Source organism: Cygnus olor, chromosome 2 (assembly GCF_009769625.2).
Source record: "Cygnus olor isolate bCygOlo1 chromosome 2, bCygOlo1.pri.v2, whole genome shotgun sequence".
NCBI lineage: Eukaryota > Metazoa > Chordata > Aves > Anseriformes > Anatidae > Cygnus > Cygnus olor.
Genome location: NC_049170.1, coordinates 138763236 through 138779333, shown reverse-complemented (window position 1 = coordinate 138779333; position 16098 = coordinate 138763236). Strand labels below are relative to the sequence as shown.

Genomic DNA, 16098 nt, shown 5'->3' with positions numbered 1-16098 from the left:
CACAGATTAGCACGTGGTAATTTGCAATATGCTTCTCTACGTTTCAAAATATACTCCAAAGCCACTCCTAGAAATCTGAAGAAATAACTAATAATTTGGTGTCTGTTAGTTGAACCTAAGAACAATAATTTTGTAATTAGAGAAAAATTTAGTACTGTGTAGTTATGTCAGTTTACTTGCAATTTCTTTACAGTTTTCCTACTTTTCTCTTAGCCCATCAGGTTGCACATTTTGGGGAAAGAAACCATGGAGCCGTAAGAAGAAAATACTGTGGCAACTCGGGACGCTCGTTGGAGCTCCTGTAGGAATTGCATTAATAGCTGGCATTGCTATTCCTGCTATGATTATTGGAATTCCTGTGTATGTGGGACGGAAGGTAAAATACAACGTTCAGTTGGTTGTCTTCACCAGCCTTTTTGAAAAAAGAGAAACAATAAAAGAGACAAATTATTTAAGAAAAGGTTGATGTCAGTTGCACAGGAGAAAGTATTTTTAAGAATGTAGTTGATCTTATAAACAGGTAGAACAAAATGCTGAAAAAGGATTTCTGTATTTTTCCATGGGAGTTTTTGTATGCTTTTTCAAAATTGCTGTCTTTAATCTCTGGTTTCCATTGTGTTCATTCAAACTAAACAATATTTAGAGAGAAGGAAGGCAAAACTAGAAAAACTTTCTTTGTAGAAACAGGTAATTACCGGTATTTTAACATACAGTTCTACTAGTACAGGTTTGTGCATGCATACACATGTTTCAGCATTTATATTTGGCACCTTGTAAATTGCCCCAGGCCAATCCACCCTGTGCAACATGGGCAGGGACATCAGCCACTAGAACCCATTCAAAAGGGCCCAAAGCCCCATCCAGCCTGGCCTTGAGCACCTCCAGGGATGGGGCATCCACAGCTTCTCTGGGCAGCCTGTGCCAGGGCCTCACCACCCTCTGAGAGAAGAATTTCCTCCTTATATCTAATCTAAATCTTTCTTTTAGTTTAAAGTATTTCCCCCTTGTCCTATCCCTACACCCCCTGACAAAGAGTCGCTCTCCAGCTTTCCTGCAGGCCCCCTTTAGGCACTGGAAGGCTGCTGTAAGGTCTGCCCAGAGCCTTCTCTTCTCCAGGTTGAAGATACCCAATTGTCTTCATAGGAGAGGTGCTCCAGCCTTTTGATCATACTCATGGACCCAATGATCTCTTGAGGTCCCTTCAGACCCCTCCGATTCTGTGATTCCCTTCCTTACCCACCAGCTCTGTCTTAGAAGGCCACCAGATTTGTCAGGCGTGATCTGCCCTTAGTGAAGCCATGTTGGCTGTCAGCAGTCATTTCCTTGTCCTCCATGTGCCTTAGCATAGTTTCCAGGAGGATCTGCGCCATGATCTGGCCAGGCACAGAAGTGAGACTGACTGGCCTGTAGTTCCCCAGGTTTTCCTTTTCCCCTTTTTAAAAATGGGGGTTATGTTTCCTATCTTCCAGTCAGTGGGAACTTCACCGGACTGCCATGACTTCTCAAATATGATGGATGGTGGCTTAGCAGCTACATCTGCCAGTTCCCTTAGGACCTACAGATGCATCTCATCAGGTCCTGTGGACTTGTATGCCTTCAAATTCCTTCGATGGTCTTGAATCTGATCTTCTACAGCGGGCAGTTCATTCTCCCAGTCCCTTCCTTTGCCTTCTGCAGCTTGTGCTGTGTGACTAGAGCACTTGCTGGTAAATACTTGAGGCGAAAAAAGTAGTTCAGTACCTTAGTCATCATACCTACTTTGGTGTTGTCCACTCAGAGTACAGCAGTGAAGCTGAGCTTTACTTCTGCTCGGTTAAACGAAAGGGTGACCTTCTTCATATAAATACCTGTTGACTCTTTCTCAACAAGGTGCTATTTTGATGTCGTGTATTCCAAAACCTGTACCCTTTTTCACAGTACTGGTACTTCAAGCAATTGGTCTCCTCCTAAGCGACATAGTGTGCCTATTCCCATTGTGCTGTATCCAACTGTTCCAGGGCATTTTTTCAGTTTAAGACTAGTCTGAGTTCTGGCAGTCTTGTAGCCCTGATAGGTTGGTATTGTCCTGAAAGAGGACAATAGAAATGCTTTCCTCCTTCCATCTTCCAAGTTAATGAAAATGGTGAAAATACTCTTGGATTCAGAGCACATCTCTTGGAAGGAAGAACAGGAGAAAGAGTTTCAATTTGGTGAGATAACAACAACAACAACAACAAAAAACACAACCTAATGAGAAATCTGATGTTTTTCTGTCAGCTTTACACGAAGTTAATAGTTCTTTTCTCCAGACTGTTTTTTTTCCCAGTCTGGACCATTATAAAAAGCATCATGTAAGAAGACTTCAAAATTTGCAAGTCTGTGTGGCATCTGCTTCGCCCTGTCCTCAAGGCCAGTCATCCTCTCACTGAAGAAAACAAAACTGATTTGCTACTGATTTTTTTCCTCAAACCTTTCTGAATAATAAATTTCTAAAATTATTAGTGACTTTGAAATTGGGCCTGATAAGATATTTTTCAGATCAGCTCATGCAAGTATGCTCTAATGTGCTGTTTTCCTACAGATCTTACTCCTTTGTCACCAATCACCTGTCTCACAGGTAATCTTTAGTGACATCTGAAGGGGGGAAAAAAAGGCCTCCAATTTAGTCTGCTAGCTCTTCGTTTTTGTTAAATAGCAAACTGATCTATTTTGGTCTTCCTTTTACTAGCGGTGTACTTTTAGAATAATTTCTTGTTAGCTTTGGCCCTTGCTCTTTTATTTCCTCTGTCTTAACCTTTCTGACTTTGTCTTGACACCCTCATGCTGTTCCTTTGTACTTGTTGAAAGTAATCTGACCTACTTTCCTTTTTTTTTAATGCTGCTGCTTCTTCAGTGAAGGAGGCTACTTTGTTCTTTTGCAACATTTTCTTCTGCACTGGGAGAGTTCGTGCTTGTATTTCTATAGTTTCCTTAAGGAAGCACTCGTTATTCTCACTCATTTTCATAGATACATATCTGGTAACCTACCAGTTTTCTGCTGTGATTTGAAATCCCTCTTCTTTTGGCCCAGTGTTCTTTCTTAGGTATTCTTTCTTTCCTCATAATTCTCTTATCTCATTGTTATTATTACCAATGTAACCCTCTGTCTTCATGTTTTTAATCAGTTTCCCCTCTGTAACCATCCCTTCCATTCCTTTTTGTTGCTTTGCGTTTAAGGACTCCAGAACCCTTGCAGACTGGTGTTTTTTTTTGCATATTCCTTTTGTTTTGGGTAGTTAAAATTGCCCATACCAATAAAATTCAGTGCCTGAGATGGTCCTGCTTAACGTCTGACGGAGACCCGTAAAACCTGATATTTCTGAATTTGTAATTCCTACACACGTATGCTGTGAGAGTATTCATGTTCAATTTTTCATTTTAATCTGTACCTGGAGGCCTTACAGGTATGTTCCACACTCAAGTTCCCCCTCGTTCCATGCTGTCCTCTCAGAGCAAGTACATGCATTCTCATTGTATAGAAACGCAGTGGTGTCTCCTTTTCCTTGCCTGCCTTCCCTGAACAAGTTCTTACTTTATTCCAGAGTGAGAACTACCCTACTAAATCTCAAATTGAAACTATAGAGAGCATAACATGTAATAAAGTTTCCAGTTCAACTTACGTTGTCATTCTTCTTTCAGTAGCATATCAGTACAAAAATATTGTGATTGTCCTCTTGTTGTTCTTCTGTGTTCTTCCTTAGATGTACTGAGGATTAACGTAGCCTCATGACAACCATTGAGATACTGACCTGTTGTTCATTTGTAATAACATCTTAACCGAGAATGCTGACAAATGAAGCACATATGGCTAAAAAGCCATGTTTCCTGAGAGCTGAAATCTCTGTAAAAGTGATCTTTGAAGGCCTTTGATACTTGTGTGGCTGCAGATAAATTTGCTGCAGATAAATTTGAGATGGTCAAACTTCAGGGTTAGGGCAGAATTGAACCATCAGTAAGGGTTTTGGATAGCAGATCCTACAGTAGATAACAGTACTGCTAAGACTCAGGTTTGCTAAAATATTCCCTACCTCGACAGCTTGTCATGAGAAGGTGCCAGAGCAATGGAGTCCATGCTGTTCTTCCCTCCAGGTTATGTTTGGTGAAGGCTACCTTACTACAAGATTTTCTTGATGTTATTTCAAGCTGTTTCCACAGAGCTAATCTGTGAAAATTTCACACTGTATTGTTCAAGGGAAGGATGACAGAATCAGAAGGGTCAGTTTGCTCAAGGGTGGTAGTTCTTTGATCCAGAAAATTGTTGACTTTTCCCAACCATGTAAGGTAGAGTAATGATTAAACAAATAAACCGAAAAAAACTGTTCAGTGTTTTAGCTGTCTTTGCTTGAGGTTGAAAGTAAATGTTTAGTTGCTGAATTGGGGGGATTTCTAACTTTTAAGACAATTGTGTAAAATTGAGTATGAATTTTCTTGTTCTTTGAGAAAGGCTAAGAAATAAATCACCACGTAGAACATGGTCTATATGGAAGAGAGCAGGATATAGGTTCCAAACCGTGTTAGCTCCTCTATCGTTGCAACAATGTATTATTGATTATTATTATAATACTCTAAAAACCCTTTCTTCTCTTCTCTCAAGATTCACAATCGATACGAAGGCAAAGACATTTCAAAGCACAAGCGAAATTTGGCCATAGCAGGTGGTGTAACCCTATCTGTAATTGTTTCTCCAGTTGTAGCTGCAGTAACTGTAGGTAAGCAAATACTTCTGTTTTGTATATTGGTAGCACCTTGCAACCAGAGTTGTATAAACACTTGTGAATAAGACCCAGATAAGCCTGATAGCTTTCTTTTGCAGGTGAAGAAACCAAGACGTAAAAAACACATGAAGTGTCTGAGGTTATACATACATATTCATAAAACTGACATATTTAAAGCTTTTTCTTAAATGATTGACCAAAAAAAACCTGCTGCAGTGTGTGTTCATATTTGAAAAATTTCATATCAAGCTTTTCTCAACACAGAAGAAAAATAGTCTGTTACTTTTAACATTACAGTAGTTGATAAACCTCTTGTTATGCACTGGGAGTCAATTTGAATTTTACCATTTTTTTTCGTAAGGACGTGGAGGATGGCATTTGAGGAAGATCTGGCTCTGTATTATGACATATTCATCTTCTTACCACATAGCTCCAAGATCACTGTAAACAAACCCTGATTTTGAGACCCCAGTTTGATTCATTGTGCCATTTTTCAGTCAGACATCTTTCTGTACCTTCTGTGTGCTTCCATCCGCAAAGTCTTAGAATGGCTTAATTCATATGCCCGAGGAATAACTTTCATAGCCCACTCGAAGTGATGGGATAAATGTGCACATATATGTGTGCTTCTTAGCCCACGGTTCTTTCCACTGTGTTCCCTCTGCTCCCTGCCCCCAGAATTTAAGGAAAATTTATATAATTCTTAAATGGAATTAGTATGATTCAGAAAATATAAAAGATCCTATGGTAATAATGAGGTTAAGTCCTATTAAATCAATAGCAAAGCCATGTCTGACTCCAGTGAATGCAAAATCCAATAGAACTTGCATGAACTTTAAATATGAAATATTTTAATTTTGTTTATAAAAGATGTTCCAGGCCTACTGGAAGTATTAGTTCACCCAGTGTTATGCTTCTCTACCTACTGATACTTTACTGTCGTTTCAGCTAGTGATTTATCGGTGCTTCTTAATTTTGGCCCCTCCTGGTTTCTTTCAGGTGTGAATTACTTAAGTAATCACAGAGTATGAGATCACTGTTATGAAAGAGTGCGAAATATAAGTTACGTTTCATAAAAGATTGTACTTCCCTCTGCAGGTATTGGTGTTCCTATTATGCTGGCGTACGTGTATGGAGTCGTTCCAATTTCCCTCTGCCGAAGTGGAGGTTGTGGCGTTTCAGCAGGCAACGGGAAAGGTGTCAGGATAGAATTTGACGATGAAAATGATATAAATGTTGGTGGAACAAATGCAGCTGTAGGTAAGAAAAATGTTCAATTTTCTGTAAACTGGGGCTTTGTGACTTGTATTTGATGGCCTCAGATACCCAGAGTACCTATTTGCAGAAGAGGTACTGCACAGTCAGGACCACCTCCATACTTCGCTGAAAGATCATCATCTCAGATGATGGTAGCTGCTCTGCGTTCATGTTCTGCTGTGCTGTAATTGCAGCACTGGCTCACTTGGACGTAGAGCGAGACAATCACAGGCTTCTTGTGTTTTTGTCCAGCTTCTGACACAGAACTAAGTGAAAGGTAAGAGCAGGAACATTTTAATTTTCTAGAATCCAGTTTTGCACTTTGATCAGTATGACTGAAAGGTACCTGAGCATCCCACTTCTATTTTACTTCCTCTCTAATGGCCAGCAAGATCTCGAAAGTGCAGAACTGGAGGACAGCGTATCCACTGCTTTATCTTCTGTTAAAAACGATTAAATGATCTTTTTTTAAAAAAAGCAAAAACATATTTTCTTTTTTAAAGTCAGTTTTCAGAATCCAAATTCAAAGTAGCCATGCGTTAAAGCTTTACTTGCCCATTTTAACCAAAACCAGACTCATGTAATGTCCATTCCATAGGTAAAAGTTTTAAGATAAAATCAAAGCTGCTTTTTTCAGAATACTGGTTTGTGGAAGCTTGCTGGGTTTCATCTGTTTATCTATAATACTAACTAAATACTTGCAGCTGCTGATCTGGTGCTTTTTTTTAAAAATTGTGTAGCAATATCCTTTGACGTTGGGTCTCTCCATGTTCCTTGACTCCATATTGCATGTCCTACCCATGGTTAACTTTTCAGTGTCTTTAGTATGTCATACCAGGCATAACCATTATAGCAACTCCAAGAAAGGTCCGATTTTCTTTGACAAATTTATTTTATTTTATAAATCCTTTTTCTCAGCGTAACTCCAGGGACAATTTCCATGGTTATGTTCTAGAAAGTATTAAGTTCTGCTTCCAGGAGTAACAAGCCTTCATTCTTTCTGTCTAGACACCACTTCAGTAGCAGAGGCACGCCACAACCCCAGCATAGGTGAAGGGAGTGTCGGAGGACTGACCGGCAGCTTGAGTGCAAGTGGTAGCCACATGGATAGAATAGGAGCCATCCGAGACAACCTCAGTGAAACTGCTAGCACCATGGCCCTGGCTGGAGCCAGTATAACAGGGAGCCTCTCAGGAAGTGCAATGGTTAACTGCTTTAACAGGTAAGTGACATTCTTCTGACATGTAGTATCCACCTCTTAATGTAAGCAGAGAAAGTTGTGTTACTAGGTTTCTTGATGTTTTTTTTTTTAAATTTAAGTGGTTCCTATTAAAAAGCACGGTCTCTGAGATAGAATTTGTCCATGACAAGCTTATTGATATCCAAAAGATCCTGCTAGACCACGGTCTTCAAAGAGTTTGCATTTTTTCCTTCTTCCCAGGAGGGCAGCCCCTACCCAGGAGGCACCTCATATTTAACACAACCGTGGCCTCTAACAGGAGAGCTGTCTCGGTGCATCTCATGGCAGTCAGAACTTCTGGCTTGTTCAGCAATCTGCAAATAGCAAATTGTCCCTTCTGAGCACCTCAGCCTTGCCCAAGTGACATCTTTTTGTCACCTAGGTGCTCAGTGCCTTCTGTGAATCGGGGTCTTACTGTACGTTTTGGCTGTCCTGTATGCTGAAGAGACAGAGTATCTGGAAAGGATACTCCTTTTTAGGGATCAGGATGGAATTAGCTCCTTAAGAAAATGAGTAGTGTTTGGCACCTGGTTTAAGTAACTCAGAAGTCCAGGCTACGTAGAAAAAGGAAATTGTTGCAATAAATAAAATGCAATATAAAGCAGAGTAGAGAACACAGTTCTCTGACAGTTATTTCATCAGTAATAATTTGCAGCTGTGGAAACATGGGAGCTGTCTTGAACTTATGTATCCTTCTGATTGCTTTGTCCATTTTTTTTTTAGACGACCATACGTTATCTGCAAAAGAACTGTAGATTAGTCTGAAAGTTGTTCTTGTAAATCTCAGGGAGGAAAGCATCCAGAAACTGTTTTTACATGCAACGTTTTGCTCTGCTGGGAATTTCATCTATTTTGGGTTTTAACTAACAAACTGTGCTTACTACTGAATGGGGGAGAAATTTTACAAGGTGACAGTAATTTTCAACTAGGGTGCTTTAACTGTGGTAGCAGTATATATAACTTTTTTTTCTTTCTCTCCAAGACTGGAAGTACAAGCAGATGTGCAGAAAGAACGATACAGTCTGAGCGGAGAATCTGGCACAGTGAGCTTGGGAACAGTTAGTGATAACGCCAGTACCAAAGCGATGGCAGGATCCATTCTGAACTCCTATATCCCTTTGGACAGGTAAGAGAAATGTGCTAAAAACGGAAGATTAATAAACCTTGCTTATTAAAGGATCTTCTAAGCATGCCTCATCTGATCTACTTAAGACTTTGAAGCTACAATTTTTTTGTTAGAAATTGAATTATGTATGATTGCTTGTATTTGCCAAGGTTATTTCCAAAGAGGAACACACAGTCATCGTAGCTCAGTAAAGCATTTGGTCTTTCAGACTGCGTGCTTCTGTTTGGGCTGTTTATTTGGTTAAACGCTTTTCCTAAAATGTTACATCTCTGTAACTTTCTTCTGCTCTGTGTATTTTGGAAAGCAGCAGGAGTTTGTTTGGCGACGTTGGCTGGCTTGTCTTAGATGACCAGATATACTCACAGGTTTTCTTGTTCTAGGGAAGGCAACAGTATGGAAGTACAAGTGGATATTGAATCAAAGCCAGCCAAATTCAGACACAACAGTGGAAGCAGCAGTGTTGACGATGGCAGTGCTGCAGGTCGTAGTAATGCTGGCTGTTCCTCGGCCTGCGTGCCAGAAAGTAAATCTAGTGCCACCAAGTGGTCCAAAGAAACAACAGCAGGAAAAAAATGTAAAGGTAAGCTGCGAAAGAAGAGTAGCATGAAGATAAACGAGACAAGAGAGGACATGGATGCTCAGCTGTTGGAACAACAAAGCACAAACTCCAGTGAATTTGACTCTCCCTCTCTTAGCGATAGTATTCCATCTGTAGCAGATTCTCACTCGAGTCATTTTTCTGAGTTCAGTTGCTCAGATATGGAAAGTATGAAAACTTCCTGTAGCCACGGTTCCAGCGACTATCACACTCGCTTTACCACGGTCAGTGTTCTCCCAGAGGTGGAAAACGACCGCTTGGAAAACTCTCCCCAGGCAAGTGGAATCCCCGCGCCTGTTCCAGCAGCCCCAAGCACTGATGTTCCACAGCTGAGTTACATCGCTGAGGAAAGCGTTAATAATGCATCTGCGACAGATGGAGAGTTAGTTGTTGGTGAAACGCTGAAAGAAACAAACAACAACCATTCACAACATGCTGCGGAATTAAGCACTGCTATCCAGACTGAAATTTAAGCCAAAAAGTGCTGCAAAAACGTATTTACCACTAACAAACCCTGCCTGAAAGCTGGTTGAATTACATGCGATGACTTGCGTAAGTTTCAGGTGACCAGAAGAAGCAAGGTTTTGATACAACTGTATTTTATATATACCTGTCTAATAAAGAAGAGTACTTCATATGGATCCTAGACCTGTGTGAAGGGGCACGAAGGCTTTAACAAGTGCATTACAGCAGTACAAATACATCCATGTTTTTTTATTTTTTGCCACGACTTTGCTTGAAAGCATATGCTTGGTGTACTTAGATAAAAAAATAAATAAAAAAAATTGGGTAATCGTTAATATGTTAAATGCTAAAATGAATACTGTGTCCTGCACTGTTCACTTGAAAAATAGGGGGTTTGGGATAAATGGGTGTTAGCTGAGCATTAGTGACTTAAAACCATTCTAGTGTGAACTCTAAGGGAAGCAAAAGTTTTGCAGAGACCTGTCCAAACATCTTCCAGCAGTGAATATTCATAAGGATCGTTTTGTTTCATAACTGGACACACTATTTAGAATGCATGTAGAATGAATTGCGTGTCTTCGGGTGGATGTAGCCTGTGTCAGAAGCGTTTGCGTGTACACTTTGAGCAAGGTTACGGCATTTTACATAGTTTTGAAACAGAAGAAATTGGTACTTAATGCGTGGTGGAATGGAGACATCACCAGTGAAGAGCAGTGGGGTCACTTATTTATTCATGCAACCAACCATGCAGCAGATAAGGCTACTATATATCGTGTAAAACCTGTAGAATAACAATCCATTGATTTATAAGCATTGTAGAAAAGCAGATGCAGTCACCTTTCATGGGGGGGGGGAAAATGGTGCCCCATCCATTCTTGGTGCCTTCGGAAAAGACTAGGTTTGAAGTGCCTGGTCGTTTGAGGATTTTACTGTAATGTTTTCCAGAACGTCCTCTTTGGCCACCTTCAATCACAAAAGAAAATTCTAGTGAATAAAATGACTGTGGTAGATAAATGTATAATAATAATGAAGTATTAGCCTACCAAAGACTCACTCAGGCTTTCGTGAATGACGTTCACGTGACATCTCGTTGCAAGACGTGCATACCTGCAGTCCCAGAATCAGAGTGCAGTGCAATGACTGCCCACGTGCAAAGATGGGTTCCAAATATGCTGGCTTTTTTTTGTTTCTTTTGCATACGGAAGATGTACAGCTGAACACAAGCTGAAGTTGGCCAAAGCGCCTGCACTGTTAATGTTTTTTTTTTTTTTTTTTTTTGCTATGTAAATCACTAAAAATGGGAAAAGAAATTGTGAATATCAGAATAACAGTTAACAATGTTCTGTCTTGTGTTTCATGTATTGCCATTATGGTGCTACTGGAAGTTTGGTTGGATAAAAAGAAAATGCCATGAGCTGCAGTCTTCTTCCATGACTTACCCTCACCGGTTTCATTAATATGCTTATAACACTAGTGCCAGTTATGTTATTTGATAATGCTTGTTACAGTATTTGTATATTTGCAATTCAGTTTTGCTCAATAATATGCGTGTAAACTGCATATCTGAAATAAATGTCTAAATACTGACTTCTAGTGCTCCTTGGTTTAGCGTGCTGAGAGCCTTGTAAAAATGCCTGTGTTCCCAGAGGGCACTTCTTTCTGTAAGGTGCTGACTGCTGTCATCTTTTGCCTTTAATTTTAATTTTGTTTGGCGTGCTTTGGAAGTGGAGTGCTCTGATATTTGGAAATACAAGATCTGAAGACGGTTGTGTTTTTGTGCAAGACTTCAGCCTCATTTCTTTTCAAGTCACAGAAGGGCAGTCTGAGCTGCCTGCAGGGCAGGACAGTGATTTTCAGAGAGGATGTGGCTCTTGCAAGCAAATCATTCTGGTTAAAAATGCACCATCTGGTACAAGTGGACAGGCTGTGGTTGTATTGCTGAGCTAGACTGAACCCTAATTTCTCCTGTATCTAAACGGACACTCATCAATTCACACTGCCTCTAATATGTTTGTTCTGAAACACTGCAGATTGCCCAGTATTTATGGTTAAAAAATGGTATTTCTTGGCTGAGCTCGAGTGTTCATTAGGTTTGTTTTCTCACCTGCATTTTGACAGGCTCAGGAAGTAAAAAACCAAAACTGATTGGGGTGCTGTGACGCACGGATCCCAAACCCATGCGTAAGCTCTGTTGATAACAGATTGAATAACGAGATAACTTGGCTGGGTCAACCCTAAATCATTAAAAAGCATCGAGTTTTTTATATTGTTTCCAATAGTGGATGCTCCAGGAGAGAATAAAAAATGGGATGAGTGAAACCTAGCGTACTCTAGAAATGGTAGCAAGGCATAAAGGCAATTTTTACCATAGCGTCAGACACTTTTTCTAGGGTGGATAGTGTTAAGACTTCTTTAGTGCTTTATTCTGGACTGATATTTTTCCTCCCAGTCTGAATGCTTTTAAAAATACGTTGCTACTGAAGAGTAAGGTGTTGAATTAGGTTCAGCATTTACTGAAGCATTTGCTGTTAATCTTGTAATACCGGTTTGTGAATTCTGATATAATTTTTCATGCCTGTATAGAATCTCTCAGTTATGATCATGAATTAAAGTATTCACTGATTCCTGTAGGTAGAGGCTGGAGAGTGAAGTCGGGGTAAAACACCACTGACTTGGTGAGCTGCCCATGCTTCTGTCGTTGTACGTGCCACAAGTTCAGTTTTTGTGGGATCTCCTCTGACAACCTGCAGGCAGTCACCTTAAGCCAGAAGTTACTTGCTCCTTCCCACAAAGCAGGAGGTGAAACTCCCCTTTTGGCTTCTATTTTCACTTTAGTTTTGAATCTGATGCCTTATGCAGTAGTGATATAGTTCTTGTTGGTGTCTCCAGCTCTGAAAATGTCTGGTTTGGCTTTGTCCAGTGTATTTATGAAATGACAAGAGCATGTCAATTTACAGTAATGCAATCTAGAGCTTGCAGCAGGGAACTGGCGTTGGAGGATGTATTTTGTTCTGTTCTTAAACCTAACATAATCTCTCAGTACCTCTGTTTTGCTGTGCAGGAAATTGAAAACATGGCTTGATCCTGTAAATAAGCTTTATCAAATGGTAGTATTATTTTCAGTCACTCTGAAACCATCTTTGATAATTTATATTCACATTAAAATGTAGTTAATAGAGTTATTTTTTTTTAGCAGAACACAGTTGTGCAGATTCATCTTGTATCATTCTTTATTCAGAGGTAATATTTCATATGTGAGGCAATCCAAACAGCACTAATAAATTTAATACAGCAGTGAATTGTTTAGAATCTATTAAAAAAAAAAAAAAAAAGATATATCAGCGTATTGATGGAATGCTCTAAGTGTATTGAGGAGAAGATGCCTCATATAGAGAATTACCAAAATAGAAATTCACTTAAGCAATGGGTTTGTTCTTGCACTGAAAAAAACTACAGGAGAAGTCAATTCCCTTGAAATAGCCATCTGCTCTCCCAGTGGGCTGGTAGTTTTTTGGGTATTTTTTGCAATCAGGGCGGTGAGGCCCTGGCACAGGCTGCCCAGAGAAGCTGTGGATGCCCCATCCCTGGAGGTGCTCAAGGCCAGGCTGGATGGGGCTTTGGGCAACCTGGTCTGGTGGGAGGTGTCCCTGCCCATGGCAGGGGGCTGGGACTGGGTGGGCTTTAAGGTTTTTCCCAACCCAAACTGTTCTGATTCATGGTTCCTGGACAGTTTGACTAATTTATGACAGATTATGAACCTCGAGGAAATTGTTTCTAACCTCTGCCATATCAGAGAGTACTTGAGATAGTGCTGCAATTTTAAATAGATAAAAACTGCTGCGTAAGCTTTCTGACCAGTCCGCAGATTTTTTTTTTCTGGAGTGAAGCATCTGGACTTGTACATCGCTTCCTTTCATTGAATCAGTGTCACTAAACTGTGTGTGTGAAAGTACGAGCTTTTTTTTTCTTTTTTTAACTGATCGGTAAACATTTTTGACCATGACGTATGTCTCTTCCCTCCCAGTAACTTCTCATTATGCAAATCCAAAGTAATTTTTAAATAGTTGCCTACTGAGTAATGCCATCGGTTTCATGGGTAATGATGCTTTATGAGGATAACCACGGAGATAGTTGAAAATTCAGTAGAGTTAATGAACTTAAAAATAATTTCCAGATAAAAAGTCTATTGTTCTAAGTGTTCTGAGGATGTGCTCCTGAGGATGTGTTTGGAAAGGAAAGTTGTAGCTCAACTGGGTTTTCGGTCCAGGTGCGCAGGCATGCTCTGATGACAGGTTGGTAGTGTTTGGAGCGGGCATCCTTGCCTCCGTCACCCTGGTCTCAAGAAATGAGAAGGTGTCAAAGAGCGGAGACAGCCAGGAGGCGAATGTGCGCGGGGAGGTGGAGGAGAGCAGCTGCTCAGCTGGTTTTGTCCTTGTTTCCTTCCAGATGAGCAGCGATGGCACACCGCTATAAAAGGCAGCGACGTTTTGTGATACGTCTGCCTTGGCTGGGAGCTGGTCAAGCTGCAATTACAGCTGTCAAGTTGCCATTTTAAAGAGTTCCAGAATGGTAGAAGTTCTTAGTGGAGCCGATGCTTCATGCACGTGGTCTTCTGAGGCACAATGAGCTGATGTTGCCGTGGGCACAAAAAGGTGCTGAGACGAGTCCTGACCAGGACACGTTAGTCCCTTTTTTTTTTTTTTACATGAGCTAGAGTTTTGCACACAGAAGCATCCCTGCTTCGGGCTGTAGCTGTACGAAGGGTCCCCTGCTAAGAGAATGAGAGCAGATGGCACCAGGAAACCCTGGGGCTGTGCTGCAGGAAGCCTCTCTGAGTTGCTGCTTTTAGACCTCCTCGTCATTGAATTCAGATGGACTTCTTGCTAAAATAGCTTACTTAACATGGCAATTGATCTTCCATACTTGATTAGATTGAAACAGAGGTATTTAAGGTGCCCTTGACTACTAGGTAGGAGCAGCAACAGAGTTGTATTTGAGGCTGTTGAAAATTTTAGAGTCAAGACCCAAACTGCTGAGTTGTCAGGGATTTCATGGTTTAAGAACTATATATATATGTGTATATATATATAAAATATATATATATAGTTTTTCCAGAGGAGGCAGAATTTATGTATGTATTATGCATTTTTAAATGATTTAATTCTATTTCTCTGTGGTTCAGGGCCGAGCAGTGGCTAGGTGACCCGTGCTGCGCAGGCAGAGACCTGGTAACTGAGGGAGGGGTTTTGGATAAGCATTTAACACTTCTCCAGCCAGGCATCAGGGTCTGATAGCCTGCTCCGAGCTGTTTCTCACCCCAGCACCTGCCCATAGCCCTTGGGTGGCTGCAGCGCATGGTCTGTGAGCACGAAGGCAGCACCAGAGCAGCCTGTAGGGCCCTCGGCCGGAAAGGACACTCAAAGAAAAAGCAGGAGCCTGGATGGAAGAAAGTCCATCGCCCTCTGCTGTGCTGGGACCACACGGCTGCACTCAGGCCAGGAGGCTGCACGTCCCTGCCTTGTGTGGGTGAACAGCCAACTCTTTTCAGAGGCTGACAATTACAAAATCCATTCACATCAGCTAATTTTTCTTCTGTTGGTTTTGTATTATTATGCTTTCTTGCATCAAGCATTTTAAAGGACATTGGTGTCTCTAAAACCGTGCACATTGTGTCCCATGCTGCTGCAGCATTCTATTTTGGTTCCTCTGAGTTCTGTTGACTCAAGTCATAAATCTTGACTTACAAGTGGGGAAGGAGTTTTGTTCCTGCTGCTCAAAATATGTATTTTGTTTATTTTAAGAAACAAGTCTAAATAGTTCAGCTTGCACCCTTCAGCAAGGCCTAGTGGACACACAGAGTAAGTAACCCTTTTTGTTATGTGTGCACATGGGTTACGGGATGCAGAGCAGGTTCTGATTAGTGGGAAAAAAACCTTCCTATGTAAGAGTAAGAAGCATGGTTTACCAGTACTGGGCCCATGCCAGCTTCTGTTGCCTGTGCCACTTTGAAAGAAGAGTAAAAAAGGTGTGGTGGTGATGGCCTTGTAGTGAATCAGCTTTTGGGCAGAGAAGCAACCAGGCCCTGACAACACCTGTCCCTCAAAGAACTTCTTGCCCTTGCCCTGTGTGTGACAGCACCCATTATACCTGGGTATACTGGACACATACTGGACCGGGTATATGGACACTTCACTAAAAATTTTGGGCTGTCTACTAACCAGCCTTTTGGGTGGGTTGGTGGTGTGGCTAAATGCGCAACTGGGCAAACCTTACAGCCTGCCTTAAGCTGCAAAGGGAAAGTAAAACCCCCTTTGTTGTTGAGTATCCCGTTAGTGCTGGGTTTAAGTTTTCTACTGAGGCCTGTCCTATTGCTGTCTAATGAACGAATGACCAGCTCTGTACTTTAGAGGATGGGTAACTTCAGAGCAAAGCGCTGATTATTCAGATCAGGATGTTTGTTATTTGATCTTTTGCTGACTGCATCTGAAACAAAGCTCTGACTGCAGCTGGTGATGGTTCCCTCCTGCCAGCTGGGGAACAGGTTTGCTTGCTGTGGTTCTTCGTTTAGCACTTCTTATCAAGAGGTAATTTTAGCTTTCTGCTCTGCTATCTCTGGCAGTTCTGCCTCAGGCTGAGCAGACCTCTGTTTCATCTGGCATTCAAGCTAGAATGTATTATG

The 16098-nt window shown here is 41.1% G+C and overlaps 1 protein-coding gene across 5 annotated transcripts in view; it reads left to right on the top strand.

Moving 5' to 3' along the window:
- RNF19A (ring finger protein 19A, RBR E3 ubiquitin protein ligase) overlaps positions 1-11001 on the top strand; it is a 58675-nt gene extending 47674 nt beyond the window's left edge. For all 5 annotated transcript variants that reach the window (XM_040548626.1, XM_040548624.1, XM_040548621.1 and 2 more), the window contains 6 exons: positions 214-376; positions 4613-4727; positions 5832-5993; positions 6999-7212; positions 8213-8356; positions 8737-11001. In XM_040548626.1, coding sequence (XP_040404560.1) covers positions 214-376; positions 4613-4727; positions 5832-5993; positions 6999-7212; positions 8213-8356; positions 8737-9427 — 1489 coding nt within the window. In that variant the 3' untranslated portion in view covers positions 9428-11001. The remainder of the gene's footprint in view (positions 1-213; positions 377-4612; positions 4728-5831; positions 5994-6998; positions 7213-8212; positions 8357-8736) is intronic.
- Positions 11002-16098: the final 5097 nt, after the last annotated feature.